Genomic DNA, 17,843 nt, shown 5'->3' with positions numbered 1-17,843 from the left:
GCCTTGCAAGCAGCCAATCGGAGGGGCGGTGTCGCTTGTTGTTGCCCTGTGAGGCGGCTGCGCTGTAGGCGTCGGGTGCCGGCCGCTGCCGCAGGAGGGATCCGGAGAGGCCTCAGGCCCTGGTGCCCGCTCGCCTCTCGCTGCCCCCACCGGCCCCGCAGCCCCCGCGGAGGGCGGGGAGATGCAGCCCCCGGGCCCTCAGCAGCCGCCGCCGCTCTATGCGCCCAGCAACGGGGACTTCACCTTTGTCTCCTCGGCAGACGCCGAAGGTGAGCGCGGGGCGGCGGTTGGGGCCGCTCGGGCTTTCCCGAGAGAAGGGCTCGGCCGGGCCCCGGGGGAGCAGGCGGCTCCCGTGCCGCCGAGGCGAGAGGTGCCGTCCTTGCCCTCCTCCCCCCGCCTCCGGGGTTGGTGGCGTGGCTGGAGGCGGAGCGGGGTGGCTGAGGTGGCCGCGGTGGCCGCTGCCCCCGGGCCGCGGCTGCGGCGGGGTGGCGGGAGCGGCGCTGGACGCGGGTGCCAGCAGCTGCTTTATCCCCGTGGCGGAAGCAGCCGCGTGGCAGGGGCGGCCGTGGTGCCCCGCTGCTCAGGTGCTCCGAAAGCCGTAATCCCGGTTGTGCCCGGCGGCCTGGCGTAGCCGTACTAGGCGCTGTCACAGGCCGCTCCTCTTTCCCACCTTGCTGGAAGCGCAGTTTGGTGTCTGTTGAAGATTCTACCGCATGTTCGCATTCGCTGTAGTGCTGTGCCGAAGTCTCGGTGCCGCGTCTCATTTCAGCACGGTAATGGGCAGGGGGAAAGAAGCCCTGCGTGTAGTTTAGGAGATGAAGTGTGGCCCGCTGCCTAACTGCTGCACAAATAGCTGTGGTGTACCAGTGTGCCGTGAAGATGTGCCTTAAGACTGCGAAAACAAACACACAAGAGTCAACATGGTGCTAACTTATTTTGATGGAGAATGACCTTTTGGGCTCTACCCATTTAAACAACAAGCATCCTACTTTATGTGTGTATTTAGTTACTGTTGTAGTTGTGGATAGAGGTAGGGAATCATGTAAATCCTGACTCACGTGCCCCACCCTGGGAAAGAATTAATGAAGTGGAAAAACTACTGTAGAATGCCTGTTCTTTTGTGAACTTCCCAGTCCTTCTGGCAAGGAGTACTAATCAACAGGTATATCTTGGCTTCATTTTTTTGTTGTTTTGTTTGTTTTGGTTTTCTTCTCCACCTTAGCCTGAAAAAGGATCCATGTACCTCGGAATGGAAATTCTCTGGATTACTGCTTGAAGTATTTGTTGAGCAATGCTGAACCCAATCCAACACAGCCACCTTTCCAGTAGGATGCGTTGAATTGGACTCAGTTCTGTGTTCTTTATAAACACAAAGGTGGGATCTCCTGCCTGTTCAAGTGTAGTCCTGTGTGCAAAGTGCTGCATAGACCTACCCTACCAAACAAAAGCATAAGCAGAATTAAACAGCCTGATATTTCTAAATTAAAATACTACATGTGGCACTCTAATTTCTAGTTGTTTCCCAAATCTTGATCTATATGAAAAATAAAAGTATAAGCTGTTTTATTGTCCCATCTTATTTCTATGAGAGGTAGGAGCTGTTTGTGGGAAAGAATGCTGGAGAGGTGTTCTCAATTAAGTGGACAGATATGGTATGAAGAACAGACTGTTTTGGGGTGGTTTTTTTACCTCTTGTACTGCTTTATCAAAATTGAGAGGAAGGACTGTCTTGGAAGCTGGTTTTCCACAATGCCTAGTTGAAACAAGGCATGTGAGATACCTCAGTTTTGCTTCTGTGGTGTTCTGCCTGAGACTAGCAGTGAAGGCACCCCAATTCTCGCTAGCGAGCATCAGAGCCATCAGTTCTTGGCAGATTCTTCAGCGCTCAGTTGGCCTGCTGTTAACGATCTCATGCGAAGCAGTCTGTACAAGAGGGGGTGGTAGATTTTTTTTTTTCCTTGGTTTCTGCAGCTTTGTGTCCCACCTGAAATGTCTTGCAAAATAGACTTAAGATCATGTTAATAGGTTTCATGATTTAAAAAATGTGGTTGTAGGTATTCACCAATCATCAACTGCTAAAAGGGGTCTTGGTAAATAAGACTTGTGTAGAAGTTTCTCTGCCTCAGGATGGATTGTCAGTTGTCACTGTGAACGGAGAAATAAATGGCTGGTTGGACTGTTAAATTTGCTTGTTTTCACAGCCACATCTGTGCACAAAGAGTAGCAAAGCAGTGTTACGTTGTAGGATAAACAAATATTTTTAAATGACAAAAGGTTCCCAGTGACACTAGAAAACTTCTGAGGCTTTCTCTACCTTGACACCCAGGCATTAAGAATACATTTTTCTTTTTTCCTCCCTCTGTAAACAGCAGAAGAAGGCTTTGCTTGTGTCTGGTGAGAACAGTGTATGTGTGCCAATACCTACAGGAGCAAAGAGAAATTCTTTCTTTCAGTTACAGTGATCTTTACAAGGATCCTGCGCAGATGGTGTTCCAAGAATCAAAGCAATGGATCGTTAACTCTCGTGATTATGAAACAGTTGAAAAGCATTTATGGTGAAGCTTAAATTTAAGCTTAAGTGGCCTAGAAAGCTGATTTGGGAAGGAGAATTCTGTTAAATTAATTGCGATACTGAGTGATCAGTGAACACTTCAGACGTGCTGTCTGAAGATTGTGTGATATTCTGTCACTGTACAAATTTTTTTTCTATAAAACTACGTTGCATTTTGATAGAAGATGTTGGAAATGTAATCTACAAATGTGGCCTAACTTGCCTAACTTGCCTCTGAGTATGTGTTTCAGAAATACTTGCTATAGCCAGGTGTTTTTGGAAATTTGTGCCTAGGAACTTTTTTGTGTGAAGAACACGCAACAATGGGAAGGCAAGATAAGATTTTCTTTGGTGAAGCGAAAAGGTGTTCGATGAGAAGAGAGTTTTCGTCTCTCAGTGTATTTGTAATAAGATTTGTACAAAAAATTTACATGTTTCTGTTTGGATTTTTCCTTTTTAGCAACTAATGGAAATCCATAATTTCCTAAAGGAATAATTATTCCCCTCTTCTATATTTTTTTTCTTTCTTCAAGTTGCTTCATATACTTTCAGTTACTATTTTGTATTTTTCATCTATATATAACTGAATAAAATGAGAAAATAAAATTAGTATTTACTGGTGACTTTGACACAGCCAGAATATACATAAATTGCTCTTTGTTTTGTTTAGTACTGTGGCAGAGCAAGATCATAGTATGTTGAAGAGAACTCCTTGTACCTCTTCTTGTTGGCTGGAGCCTAAGGATAGCTGATAGTATTCTTTTTCTAACAGTTTCACCTGTATTAAAGGCAGGCTACAGATGTTTTCCTTTCATGAAAAATTGGACATAAAAGCAGAGAATGGTTTTGGCTGAAACAATGCCACTGTGCAGGAATGGGCTCCAAAAGAGGTATAGTATGGTCAGCAAAAAAATAGTAAATAATGCACAACTTACATTATGATGAGATTTTCATTAGTTAACTCCTTTTATGCCTTTAAATGCTTAATGATAAACACAAGTTGAAGCCTTTCTGTCATACCATAACACTGTATCATCAAAACAAGCGTTCCATCTAGAAGCTAAAACTTGGTAATTTGAGACATAAACCAACATTGTCACTATTGCATTCAAACCAGAAGTACCCTTTCAAATTGTGTATCTGTTAAAATATAATTTTATTCTGTAACTTTGAATATTTCATAGTGATGACCAGCACATGCAGCTTCATATGTCTGTTGTTTATCTTCCAGTACTTCTGAAAGCAAATGGCTTTTGGCAAGGCATAAAAAGGCATATTTTTCTCTCCCTTTTTCTCTAAGATCTTAGTGGCTCCATAACAACTCCAGATGTTAAGCTAAATCTTGGAGGAGAATTCATCAAAGAATCTACTGCAACTACATTCCTAAGACAGAGAGGGTATGGCTGGCTTCTGGAAGTGGAAGATGATGATCCAGAAGATAACAAGCCACTCCTGTATGTCAATTATTTTTGGGTATCTCTCTTTATTAGCTGTGTCAGAAAAGCAAACAACTTTTTGCCTCTCAAAGTGTCCCACAGCCTTTTGCTGTGACTAGAATATTGTTTGATGAATTACTTGACCGATGAGTGTTTTCTGGGGCAGGAATGAAAACATTGTGTTTCTCGTTATGCGCTTTATTTTCAGTGTAAAAGAGAGGCTTGTTATTCACTGTGGGGGAGAAAGGAAGGAGGAAGTAAAATCCAATTTTATTAATCTCTATAAGTATAAAGCTTTTATGGCTTTTCTGCTCTTATCTGTTGATCCTGTAATGGTTTAAAAAAATAGATTGTATTCTTTCTATCTTTTGTGCTGATGTTGCCAGTTCCTTAATACTGCCAAAGAATCAGAGGCTAAGACATTCCTGTGGAAAGACTCATGTTAAGTAAATCAAGTAAATTGTGTCAGTTACTCTGAAGTAAATGTGTTGTGAATCGTGCTTGTTACAGTAGGGATGCTAGAAGCAAGGTAGCACAAACTTTATAATCTTTGATGCTATCTTATAATATAAAGATAGATTAAAAGGGTATTAGTGTTGAAAGACGAGAATGTCCTTAAAACTGAAAAATCTCTGCATCCCTTGTTCTGTTCACAGAAACATGGTTGGCCGAAGAAAGTTTGTATCTTAAGGGTACTAAACTGTGAGTCAGGCAGCCTGGGTCTTAGTCCTTGTTCTGCACCTAAGCAACTTCATTCTTGGCGTCTCAGTGTTTTCCTGTGTGAGTTAAAGATAATGATGCTTTAAAAAATGGAGTGAGCAGGAGAGTACTCTGGAGAACTCAAATGAGAGTGTTGGGAGAGAACAGATGTCTGGAGAGCTTAATAATGACACTGCTACTTGAAAAGTACTTTAAATTAAAGCATGCAGAAGTAGCTCCTTGTGTGAATAAGTCTGTTCTGTAAACTAATTTTTAACTTTTAATTAAGAAACAGAATGGTGTACTGAGGTGACAACATAGGAGTTTCCTCTCCTGTGTAACTTTTTATACCGCAAAACCCAAGTTTGTGACTCAAAGACAGCTAGGTGTTCTAAGCTGCTGATTGCTGGAAGTGAGGAGAACATGCCAGGGAAATGATCAGCTTGTGGCAAACAGGATGATTGTAATAATCCTAACAGAGAAGACCTTAGTCTGACTTTCATGTAGCAGTTTTTATATGGTTTGATTATTCCCAGAACATGTGCTGTAATGAAGCCTTGTAACCTGAATCCTACTAAGGATTTAAAGAAGAGCGGCCGGCTAAAGGAAGTTCACCAATGTGCTGCCTCTGTGCAAGTGTTTTGTTCAGTACAGCGAGATTTACTTTTTTTTCTTTCTTTCTCATTGGGCAGCCTTACTGCAGACACTTGCTTCCTGTTACAGCTACCATCACTTCTTAGGTGAGGTAGCTGTCAGCTTCTTGCAAAAGACACTTTATTCACATGAGAAACTGTCAGAAGCCCTAGATGATGAAAAAGAATTATTTCCAGACAGGAAATATTTCTGTTACACAATCTTCAGAGTAAAATATAGGAATGCTACACCCTGTTTAGATAAATGGAGGAAAATAGATGCTTCTACTCTACTCCTTAGATTCAGGCATGTGTTTTTGTTATTTAGTCACAGGTTAGTAATACCAATTCTGAAATAGCTCTGAAATTGCCTTCAGAGACTCAATGAGCAGTATTTAATTTTTTTTTAAAGAGAAACTGTTATGAATCGTGTCTTTGCGTTTATTTCTTGCTTTAGCTTTTCTGAGGTAAAAGTCATAAATCAAAGCCTTGTACAAAACCTCCATAAACGGACTTAGGGTGTGATTCTACATTTTTCTCCACTGTGCTCTTAAATGTAGAGCAGAGGGATATCTGCCGGGAAGTCCCTTGCAACTCTTCAGAGCTCCTCAATCAGGACTGCATAAGGAAAACACTAGTGTACAGTTTTGTTTTAAGGTTCCACGCGTAAACTTAAAAAAAGTAGGATTGCTCATTACTTGGAAAGTCTGCTTCCTTCCCCTTATGCTTATGCCCAGGCCGATCAGGACAAGATGTATCAGTTAAGAGCCTCCTAGGCAGAAGAATCTTCTGGTCAATTTGTAGCTGCTTACAGATAGTTTGTAGCAGGGAGTGAAGGCAATTAGAGAAGAGCAACATCTGTTGATAGAAGTTATTGCTAGTTTAATTGGCTTTTATTTATTTTTACCCATATTGGAAACAAGCCAGTAATTAAACAATTGGCATAAACTGGTCTGCTGAAAACTACTGTTGTTGAAGCAAGTTGAACCCCATTTTATTTTAAAAAATTGTTTTTACCTGATGTATTTTGAATGGTTTAGGATTAGTGAATGTAAAGGTATTCTTTCTTGTGGAATTAGAAATAAAATGTTTCCATAATGACTGTGCTCCTGGCAAACTGCTCAGCATAGGAATACACAGGCATCCTACTTTTGTGTATGCATGTCTTTGACTTTTAAGTAGTTACAGTGGTATGAATGTTTCATGTGTTCTTGCATGTCAGAAAATAGATCTACTGTCTTAATGTAGACCGTTAGGGTATGTTGTGTATGTTTTCTATTCTCGGTCGTGTAATTGATTATTGAATAACTAAATATATCTAACTGTGTCACACCAGTTACTGAATGCGGGATGAAGGTATGGTGTCGCTTTGTTGCGGACAAACTGTTCCTTTGCTAGTCGTGGCTTCAGAAAGCCTTATGGGTGCAGGAGACTTGCTCTATAAACCTACTGTTTGCCCCCAAACTTACTTTTTTATGCTCTACTTCATTACTGTGGTGTATAGTAATGCTCTCTTGCTTTACAATTTCAGGGAAGAACTCGACATTGATCTGAAGGATATTTACTACAAAATTCGATGTGTGTTGATGCCTATGCCATCGCTTGGGTTTAACAGGCAGGTAGTGAGAGACAATCCAGACTTTTGGGGTCCTCTGGCAGTTGTCCTCTTCTTCTCAATGATTTCATTATATGGACAATTTAAGGTAGGTATAAGCCTTCTACCTAAAAAGAAATCTAAACTAAATTTGGGGACAGGATTGCTAAGCAATTTGCATTCTTACGCAGGTAGAAAGTCTTTTTTTTTTTCTCATGTACTAATGCGGGGCATTTCAAATGCTGTTTCTCAAGTTAATATGTAGAAAGACAGCAGTCAGAAATGTAGTAAATAGCCCACGGATAAATTAATCACGATGAAATGTCAGTAAAACAAAGGAAAGATGTGGTTTCTAGAGGAAATACATTGATACTAATGGGTTTATAGTCATATTAGTGAATCTTTCCATTTTAATTGTGACCTTTTGTTAACGTGCTTTTTATTACTAAAAAATGTTACTAAACAACATTTGTTTGGATGCCATGAATTTTAATTTCCTGACAAATAAAGCTACATGTTTAATTCATACTATATCACCACTGTTATCTGGTATATTTAATCTTTATTAATGCCATTTGCTATTTTGTCCTCCCTGCTCAGTTACAATCAAATAACTTTTCTGTGGTCAATAGACTTTTTCCATAATTCCTTTTGAACTCTAGCGTGAATAGCTATTCAGAGGCATTGTGCAGATTTAATTGACCTCCATAAACACTGTTAGCTTTTTTCTTTATATTCAGACTGAAATAGAGAAATGGTATCATTTATAGTAATAATTTGAATGTGAGCCTAGGTGATCCTTCTTCAGAAATCTATGACTATATGTGTAGCTACAGTTGTTTTAAATACAACATAGTAGAGCAGTAAGCCATATGTAAAGCAACAGAATGTGCTTATGCAAGGATTTTTGTGAATGGTGAGATAAAATCATTCCCTTTGCGACCGCTAGCTTCCATATGGTGTACCAAATGCTGACTAAGAACTCGCTCTCGGTATCTTGTTTCTATGAGACTTGAAGTGAATGGACTAAACCACTGTACTATTCAAGTGGACCACTTCGCTGTCTCCTAGGCAAAGCAAGTACCATTCCTTGATTCCATGACAGATGAACTACCTTCCGTAGTTCATGTACCTACTGTATATGAACAGTAGGTCTAATGTTTCTTAGGTACAGTGGATTTACCATACAGATGTAAGAGCGCTGCATATGTGTGAGGAGGGAAAGCTAGTAGCTAGCAACAGGATGACTGACAGCAGCTAGACTAGATAACTGAATGGTGGGCTGTAAGCTGGAGGGAGATGAGCATTCCTGCTCTAAGACTTTAATCTGGTCCTCTTTTAGACAGTGGAAGAAAGGAGGAAGTAAAAGGAGGCCATGCACTATTTTCACAAATAGCATAAAGTCGTTATATTTATCTTAATTTTTTGAAGTGGTGCTGTGATTTTTATCTGTTTTTAAATTTAAAGAAAAATCATCCCCTATTTGATTCTTCTGTGAATCTGGAACTTTTAATTAAGTAAAAAAAATTGAATTGAGTACTAACTTAATTTTTAAGTGCAGCCGTTGTACATTTGGAAATATAGAGACTGGACTGATGTTGTTGTTTCCCTCTGAAAAGGTATTTCAAAAAGGAGAGCTTCACTTCTAGTCCTCCCAGTGCCTCAACTCCAAGAATAGCTAAGTTACTTTGAAGGTTCTGTTAAGCCAGAGAATGATTTTAAGATTTCTTCTTCAGTTTAAGAGCAGACCAATGAAAGAAGCAAGAAAAAATAATTACAGACTTTGTCCCAGGAGTCTGGGGCTGTTTCTTAAGTTGTAATCATCATCAGGTTCTACTGAGAGTTAGTCCTGTGTTGTCTTCTGAGCGTTCTCGGTTTGAGTAAAGAATAAAGTGGCATCTTTATGGATGAAAGAAGCAGAATTCCAACTCCTTGTATTGGTTGGGATGACTTTTAAAAACTGTCTGAGCCCACCTTTTGTAACAGGCAGGATGTGGAGAGATTTAGCTAGGGTGGTCTTAGCTTTAGTTTTAACTAAAGCCTTCCTACTCTGATACAATATTACGATACTTATGAAGCACATTGCATGTGCATTCTGTGTTCACCAAACTTACCATTAATGTGATTCTGTAAATACAACCTCTGAATTTTATTCTCAAGTTGCATTGTGATACTAAGTAAAACTATTCTTGCCACAATTCAGAATTCAGTTCTGCCTAATAAAATCCTTGACTGCAGTGAAAGCGATTAATAGAAATGAGTTTTCATTTCTCACAATGAAAATGATTAATATAAATTAATTGTTCTTTATCTCTTCAGGTTGTTTCTTGGATTATAACTATTTGGATATTTGGATCCTTGACAATTTTTTTACTGGCCAGGGTTCTTGGAGGAGAAGTAAGTACCCGTATGCGAAAAGAACATAGAGGCAGGTAACGTAAAATCTGTTGGCTACATTTTTCAGTAGTAGTTGGGTTTTCTTGGTGCTTGGCTTTGGACCTTGTAGCCAACTAAGAACGGATGCAGTTGATAAGTGTACCGTCTACATTTCAGGTTCTTGGCCTCCAAAATAAAATCTAAAATACAGAGATGGTCAGCTAAGCTTTCTGTGCGATGGATGGCACGCTGGATGTGATAATCTGGAAATTTGTACTACGAATCCCAGAAATTCTAACAGGTGCCTGTGATCCAGAACTGAACTCCATTCTTGAGGACACGTGCTTTCAATTTTTCAGTCACTGAGCTACATGGGACCCTTTCTCCTCCTTTGCACTGCTCTTGCAGTCCTTTATTTAAACTTTTTTTTTTAAATGGGGCTAACAGCAGTTGTATAATGTCCTTGTGGGCAGAGCACCTACCAGTGTTTGGTTTTCATTCTTGGCCTGATGCAGTTCAAACCCATTAAAGGATGAAAGACAGCGCATGTTCTTCAACTGCAAAGCCAATTGAAATTCTGGCCTACATCCCTCCCTTCAGCTGCCTGCACCAGCAGGGTTGGAATAGCTGTTTGAGCTGTTTACAGATTGAGTCACTAAGTGATTCAGGTGTAAACAACAAAAAGTGACTTACAGCAAGGCCCACAGACAGCTACAGCGGAACATTCAGGAGGGTAGAAACTTCTTAAAATGGCTCTGCAGCATAAAATGCATTGAACTGTGTTGTGAAGAACTAAATATTCAGTGATACTTGATTTTTATACTTTTACTATGCATCTTGCGTTAATGATGAACTACTGTTGCAGACTTCCTACATTATTTACGTAATTTTTTTTAGATTTTCCTTTTAATCACAGTTGCAAGAGTCTTATGTGTGAACACTGTTTTGAAAGAAAAAGCTTTTATAAATGTGATTGCATGGGTTTTCTGTATGTCAGCATAATCCAGATACCATCAAATCAATTTGTTTTGTGGCTCGAAAAGAGAAGTTATCAGAATATATAAACTAGGGAGACAGTATAGGATCAACGGCCACAAGAGATTGCTTTCACGACGGTCACTTGTCTCGCCACTGTTTTTCCTGTTAAATCCAAGAAGCCTAGCTGGGCCCAGGAATGTTTCAAACTGTAGCAGGGGAAAATCAGACATTTTAATCCCCGTGAAGCTAAAACCGGTTATGGAAATACTTTGAACAAATCTGTTTAAAGTAGCCATAATACATTTAAACTGGAAGTCAGAGGATTTCTGTGCCTTAGAGGGATCAGGTTCTAGGTCTTCCACTGACGCCAAAAGCATTAATGTACTTTATGAATTTATTTATGTATAATGGCTATGAGTATGTTAATGCAGAAAATTATATCTTTGCTTAGCCAGGACTACAGCTGGTGACTGAGAGGTCCGTTGTAGTTCTGTGCTCCTGGGTATCATGTGTACACTCCATGGAGAGTGGCAGTTGTGAACCACTTAAGGCGGAACGTGAGAACGTGAGGGGTGGGTGGAATTACGTATTTTAACCTCTGTAAATACTTCCCTTGGAGGTGATAAAATTGTCATTTACAGTGTTAAAAAAAAAAAGGGGAAAAAAAAGACAGTGTATTTCTAAGAGAACTGAATGATTAATTACAAAATTCTAGAGAGTAGCATACAAAAACAATTTTCATACTAGCAAGCTTCCTTTGGCTGAAATTTTGTGAGTACCTAACACATTATTATTGCTATTCATGCTGATATAACAAGATCAAGTTGTGTTTGGTGACAAAGATTGAGTAATAAAAAGGTTGGTTGTATGTGCTTGAAAATTTCAGGTTGCTTATGGCCAAGTTCTTGGTGTGATAGGATATTCCCTACTTCCCCTCATTGTCATAGCACCTGTACTCTTGGTGGTTGGATCATTTGAAGTTGTTTCTACACTAATAAAAGTAAGTTCAGTATCATCTATTGAGAATTGTTTACAGTTATTTTTAAGTCACTCTCCTAACACTTCAAGTATTAATCTGTTCTGGACAACGTATTCAGAACTACAGCGTGAGCTCTGTCGTCCTTTTGGTGAGCATGGTGCATGTGACTGCTAAGCAAATTCTGTTTTAAATGTTTCTTTTGAGTACTTGGGGATATACAGTGCTGTTGCTATAACAACACCTGTTGTTATCAGGTTAGCTTCTGTTTAAGTATTTTGCTGTGCTATAGCAGTTGCATTAAAATAAACAGGATTGTCATTTTGAGAAGAGGATGTATAATTAAACCTCAAAATGAAGAATCTGAAAATAAGCTGTTCTATCCCTTCCCCATCATCCAGTTTATTTTTAGTTACTGCAGCATGCGTATGATGTTAGTCGTTGTTCTGAGACCTTCCCATAGTGGTAGCAGTACCAAGCTCCCAATACCCTTTGCAGAGAAGGTAAGTATTGTTCTGATTTTACGGTGTGGAATGTAAGGCACAAAGCAAGAATAACTTGCCTGATACCACCTGCTGTTGGACACCTTTTATGAAACTAGCAACGTTCCCTGATAGATCCCAGAACTACGTAACGTTCTTGAACACTTCCAGTACTTCTTAAAACCCTTTTAGGTAGCTTTTGAAGTCATGGCTGAACTTTTGGAAAGGTTGACTGAGAAAATTCTGTTACTAACTATGGTGTATGCTTTTTGAGTTCTTGTTCTGTTGATTTGATTGATTTCTGTCCTTTTAGCTTGCTGGTGAACAGTATCATTGAAGTACAACTAAAGTGTATGATAAATAACAATTGCTGTGTTTGTGATTTGATAACTTGCAATTACTGTTAAGTGATACAGTCAGAAAGCAAATCATTAACTTGCCAGTTAACTAATATATAACTTGAAAATAAATACATGCTAATGAAACCTCTGTTACTTGATTACTACTAACAATCTTACGTTAACTTCAAGGCGAATCTTGTGCAAGGTTCTTACCTTTGCATCATTAGTGTGAAAATGCAGGACGAGCCCTGGATGTCCAAAAATATTGATGCTGTGACAAGTATTTCTTAGGGCTTGAGAGGTCTGTGCTTGGGGAAATATTTCACAGTCCTGTTTCACAGTTGGGGAACTTAGAGTGAAACAGTGACATTCCAGGCAGTTCTTTTCCAGTTGCAATCAGCAAAGTAAACTACTCGAGTAATGCACCTCAATTGTTTTAATTGCTGCGATTTTCCTAATGTATCTTAGGGAATTCAGTCACGGCCTTGATTGTCCTGGTCCATCTCTGCAGCCCCAGGTTAGGCAGCAAAACCAGAAGTATGCAATCACATGCAAATTTTTTTTTTTTTTTTTTACAATGGCAGTTGAACGGCCCTCAAGGGGCTTCAGCTCCTCTGATGCAACTGTGGAAAAAGGTCTTTGCTGGGGTCCTATTATGTCTGCCCTCTTTTGTCTTGTGTTTTGCAGAAGATTACAGTGTTTCTGCATGCCACTCAGTTTTAAGGATTTTTCCTTTTTTATTAATATTCAAGGTGCTGCTAGAGGATAATAATGTCCGATTTCTTTTGCCATAACCTTGTTAGTTTGAGGTTTGAGTCAAGTTCACTGACCTCAAGACATTTTTTGTTTTCTTTAAAAGTATGCATGCTAACTTCGTATAACATAGTGGATATTCATTGGTAATGTTACTTTCTACCAGCCTTTTAAACTGGTTCTTTCTTAACTTAGTAAGCCAGTATAGTTTTTGATACAGATTGTATTTTGGCAGGCTTCTCACTGCACCTGAAAGGAATAGGAATGGGAGGTTCAGTTACCTTGGGGTGGGGGCACCATAATTAAAAAGTAAAAGCTTATGAGCCAGAGAAATCCTGGAATAAAAAATGGTAATTTAACCCTCTGGTATATATTGTAGGAGGAAGAGTCAAGTATAGTAACTCTTTTGCTTAAAGAAAGGGAGTGGTTAATAGGTGGGGATAGTCAAGGGAGAAAGAAAAGTTATTAATCCAGTGAAGTTTCAAATTATCGGTGTATGTAAGCTTACGGCTTGCTTCATGGTATCTGTATGTCTTACATTAGAGAAAGCTTACTGTAGATCCTTAGCTGCTCATTTCAGTAAAAATGTCTCAAATGAAAATAACATGCCCATTTGTTAAATATTTCTCTAAACTTGACGAAAATGCATACTATATTCTTTGTGTGTGTGTGGAGTTCTTTCCCACCCCACCCCAAATTCTTTTTTGGGGGGTTTCTTTTTAATTATATTGAGAGAAGAACGGATTTTTATCTTGGCATTTGGAGAGACTTTCTTGTGGCGTCAGCTAAGACTGTTCATCTTCTTTTTCAGTTGTTTGGAGTCTTTTGGGCTGCATACAGTGCTGCTTCATTACTAGTTGGAGAAGAATTCAAGACCAAGAAACCCCTTCTAATTTATCCAATCTTTTTATTATACATTTATTTTCTGTCCTTGTACACTGGGGTGTGATCTAGTGCAAGATGTGGCCAGAAACCATATTTTATTCACTTGCAGACTGATAATGCATAAGATTAAGGAGGCTGGAGATAATACAAGTGACTGTTTTGTATCTAGTTGTCAAGATGTTTTAAGATCGAAGAGCATATTTGTGTATATTATTTAATGAAGCAATTGTAGCTATATAGATTTGTATCAAAGTTCCAGGTTTGTTTAAGACTCTCCAGATTTTAATGAACAAAATAAAAGAACTTCGTGTTTTATAAGAAAGTGTAGCAAAAACACAGCTCAATACCTGTGCCAAAAGCACTAGGACCAGATTACTATATTCGAGGAGAAAAATGAGAAGTTAACTGTAACGATCTCAAAGTGCAATTTTTCTTTTGAGCTTAAACACAGCTGGCTTTTTTGGCACAGCAAATTCTGTAGATAATATATATTTATGAAACAGTCCTGATTGTTCACAGAATAGTCTGTATAATCAAGACATGAAGATACTACTTTTAATTTAGTGCCTCAATTACTTTGATTTGGCTATTGAGTTTTTATAAATTCCAATTTGTTTTCAAAACATGTATATACTGTGTATTTTGTATCTATGGCTTGTGTGTAGCGTAAATACTCCTTGGTTAAGGATGTATATTGGGTTTTTAAAAATTGACGATACAAGTATTTGAAGTCTTCATTTACTATCTCTGACCAAAGGAGCAAGATATTTACTGTGTGACATGATTAAAATGCATATTTAGAGAATCAAATTATTTTACTTAAAAGTATAAATTTACAGAGAAACAGGTGAATACCTTTCTCAACTGTAGTGCTGGCTTAATGTTGGAGAAAAAAATGATTTATCGAATTTGTGTGATCTTTAACCAATGTTATTTTATGATGACAAAATAAAAATAATGCTTCCCTAACTATGTTTTACAACATCTTGCTCTGTCTTGCTTTTAATAGCATGGTATTTAACACGCATCCATTTTTTTTCCCTAGTACTATTAATCCCTTGTAAAGAGAAATAAAGATTTGTAAGGCCAGATTCTCCCTCCACTAAATAAGGCAGAATTACAGCCTTAGTAACAATTACGGTCTTGCTAATTTTGACTATCCAAGGATTATGTAATAACGTGATGACATGTTGAATATTTCCTGTGTACTGTGTTGATTGCTTATGTAATGGTCCGTATGGTAATGTTTCTTCACAAGGGAAGTCTGCTGAAGTTCACTTTGCATGGTACGAACTTAGGCATTTGCAATCTTCAGTATTTAGTATTGCCAAATGGATCTTAAGTTTCTTAATTATTTTTTTTTTGTAACAGTAAAAAAGTATTCCCCATGTCTTCTTTTTCTAATGCTGCAAATAAAAATCAACCATGACAAGGTAATAGCAAGGGCTGTCTTTGATCCCTGATGGACATATTTCCTTATCAAACTGTAGTTTTTCAGCTCTTTAGACTGTGTAACTTGCCATTTTAGTAACTTATTTTTACCACTCATTACTGATGCAAAATATGTATTTAAATTTCAACTCTACCACAAACTTTTAGCTTATATTCAGTCTCTTTTTTCTGGCTGATGCTGGTGTTGGTTTTAAACAGAACTACTTAAAGTTGATGCTGGACATAAATTGTAATGCTCTAGCTTGTAATACGTTAAAGGAGAAAAACTGGTAGAGTGATCAACTTCTCACCTAATTTTTGAGTTCTGCAGAAGTTCTGGTGGAATTACTGCAGTCATACTGAACCAATGACACCAGCAGCTTAGTACTTATCTGCAAGTGTTTTTGTGAGCGTTCATACCACATTCTAAAAAAAAAAAAAAAAAAAGGCAATTACAGTGTATTTAAAAAAAAAAAAAAGCATGTTAGCTTTGGAACCTTGCATGATAATCTGGTCTTCTCTCTTTTTCATGACTTTTCTTTTTTAACAGGAATATCCAACTAGTATTAGAAGACTCAATCCAGACCCTGTGAATATATGTTTAACTGACATCACCACAAACATTTAGGTTACTAGGCTGTCAGAGAGCTTTAAGCTTAGTTCCTCTCTGCATAGCTGTTCCTTAGAAGTCCATAATGGATCCTGTGCATCTGAAATGACTTTGACTATTCAAAGGATGCAAGAATGTTCTATTTAATCTCCAAATATCTTAATTTTCTCTATATTAATGTTCTGTGAAATTTATAGTTGCAATTTTAACTGTTCCTTTCCACAGACTTGGCACATGTGTAATATGCAATGTAGATATGCACTTAATGTAGTACATATTTTGTACACAATTGCAGATTTGCACCTTTTAATCTTAGTATCTCTAGGGTCACCTTTTGCATATGCTGTGCAAAAAATATGTACAAACAGCTCAAATGGTTCTAATAGTTTGTAATAACTTTGCATTCAACAAACTCATATTTTTAGATGAGGTATGTGTGTAAATACAAGATGTATTTTATAAAAATTTTGAATTAAACTTGTTTACAGAATGCATAAATGAGCTTCATATTTACTGAATTAAGACGCATCTCTATTCCTATACAGGTCACCAGTCTCAAGTTTTGAGGCTATACATAAGTTTTTGTGATTATATACTACTTCTGTCTGTCAAAACCAGAAACTTAGATGATGTGCTCTAGCAAAAACTTCCCTTTCCAAGATGCAACACCTCATTTCAAGATGGAGACATGGGTCTCATACCTCAATAATGAGACATGCTCTTTGGACAATCTTCTGTATAGAGCAGCTACACATGCACATGGTTTTTCTCCCTCTTCTATGCATCAGACATGCTCTCTTTATGAGAAAAATAATACCGACTTGAAAAGTGTATGAAATCAATTGCTTTGATGTGGAGACAATGTACAGCTCCAGAGCTGCTTTAAGTTTTGTTACTACCCTTATTGGTCTTTAATGTTTCGCTTGAAGTAGTGAAGCGAGCTTAAAAGCTGCTGCTTTTGCTCTCAGGATGATTTTGATTAGCCTGGGTGGCCCGTGTACCCATGTGGTTTTGGGTTTTTTTTCTCTTCACACAGACACCGTATTTCTTAAATCATCTTCCTGCTACAGCAGCCTGTGTTAATTTGGGTCCTTCTAATAAAAATACTCTTCCATAGGAAACCACATTGTATTTGAAACTTCATTATATTTAAGACCATCGGTGGCCTAAAAGCTTCCTCAAACATTTTAGCCGAACACGCTACTTAGATAACTGAATGCCTGCAGGTAGTCCTAGCCGCACAAGCCGGTAGGCCAGCGGGACAATCTCAACAATACAAAACGTTTTATTATGTCATTTTTGAAGCACGGTGAATACGGCTTCAGAACAAAATGCTTTCATGGGTAGAATGACTCCATCCCTACTTTTGGGGGTAAAAAAAAAAAAAAATAGTAAAAGGAATTCAGGCGGGAACCATTGCGCGCGCTTACACCCGGACAGACGGACCCGCACCCCGCCCGCAGGCCGAGGCGGGCGCCCCCCCGCCCCGGGCCGCCCTTCTCGCCGGCCCGCAGCGGGCCAACGCGGTCACTGTTTCACCTGGTACCAAAGCTGGAGGCGACTCAGTCAGGGGCTCTCTCCCGTCACCCTTCCAGCACACAGAAAGCCAGCCTCACAGCCAGGGGACGAACCATGACACCCCCCACCCCGCTCTCCCCGAGGCGGAAGGCGGCAAACGCGCTCCCCCGCGTGCCACCCCGCTTTCGTCCGGACCGGTAACGGCACCGCAGCGACGAGGGCCGGGGCAGACGACGGCCGCCGGACCGCGCTCAGGCCCTGGAGGAAACGGAGCCAGAGCGCAGAACTCACGCCGCCTCCGTCTCACCAGAGAGCCGCCCCCCACCCCCCGGCAGAAACCTCCTCCGCCCGGCCTCGGGCCGCGGCCCGGCACCCCCGCCGCTCTCCCGGCAGAGGCAAGGCGGCGCAGGCCAGCTCCGGCGCATGGCCGCCCTCCTGGAGGCGGCCCGCCCAGGCCTCGCTCGCCGCCGCCGCCGCCGCCGCCCGGGCTCTAGCGCCCGCACGAAGCGGGGCACCCCCGGGGCCGGGGCTCGCAGCCCACCCGCCCAGCTCGCCCCGAGGCGCGCATCCCGCACACAAGG

At 39.9% G+C, this 17,843-nt stretch overlaps 1 protein-coding gene across 7 annotated transcripts; it reads left to right on the top strand.

Annotated features, from left to right (window-relative positions):
* The first annotated feature begins 48 nt into the window (after window positions 1-48).
* On the top strand, window positions 49-16,242 carry YIPF4 (Yip1 domain family member 4). 7 transcript variants are annotated; one of them, XM_087773927.1, is made up of 8 exons: window positions 130-269; window positions 3,324-3,441; window positions 3,852-4,005; window positions 6,850-7,021; window positions 9,232-9,309; window positions 11,153-11,266; window positions 11,644-11,745; window positions 13,630-16,242. In XM_087773927.1, the coding sequence occupies exons 2-8, from the start codon at window positions 3,426-3,428 to the stop codon at window positions 13,765-13,767; spliced, it is 774 nt and encodes a 257-aa protein (XP_087630053.1). In that variant the 5' UTR covers window positions 130-269; window positions 3,324-3,425; the 3' UTR covers window positions 13,768-16,242. The 7 variants fall into 7 exon arrangements, with proteins under 7 accessions (XP_087630052.1, XP_087630055.1, XP_087630058.1 ...); XM_087773928.1 differs by having other exon boundaries at window positions 151-269; window positions 3,341-3,441; XM_087773926.1 differs by lacking the exon at window positions 3,324-3,441 and having other exon boundaries at window positions 49-269.
* Window positions 16,243-17,843: the final 1,601 nt, after the last annotated feature.

The sequence above is a fragment of the Nipponia nippon genome, unplaced genomic scaffold (assembly GCF_047370975.1).
Source record: "Nipponia nippon isolate SJK-2023a ecotype South Korea unplaced genomic scaffold, ASM4737097v1 scaffold_4, whole genome shotgun sequence".
Taxonomy (NCBI): Eukaryota; Metazoa; Chordata; class Aves; order Pelecaniformes; family Threskiornithidae; genus Nipponia; species Nipponia nippon.
Note: the sequence above shows the minus strand (reverse complement) of the source record. Positions and strands in the feature narration are given on the sequence as shown.

Excerpts from the sequence above, each read along its gene's own strand:
- YIPF4 (XM_087773926.1), top strand. The coding sequence starts at position 182 with ATGCAGCCCCCGGGCCCTCAGCAGCCGCCGCCGCTCTATGCGCCCAGC. Across the intron at positions 4,006-6,849 it reads GAAGATAACAAGCCACTCCT|GGAAGAACTCGACATTGATC; the intron begins GTATGTCAATTA and ends TTACAATTTCAG. Across the intron at positions 11,267-11,643 it reads TTGTTTCTACACTAATAAAA|TTTATTTTTAGTTACTGCAG; the intron begins GTAAGTTCAGTA and ends CCCATCATCCAG.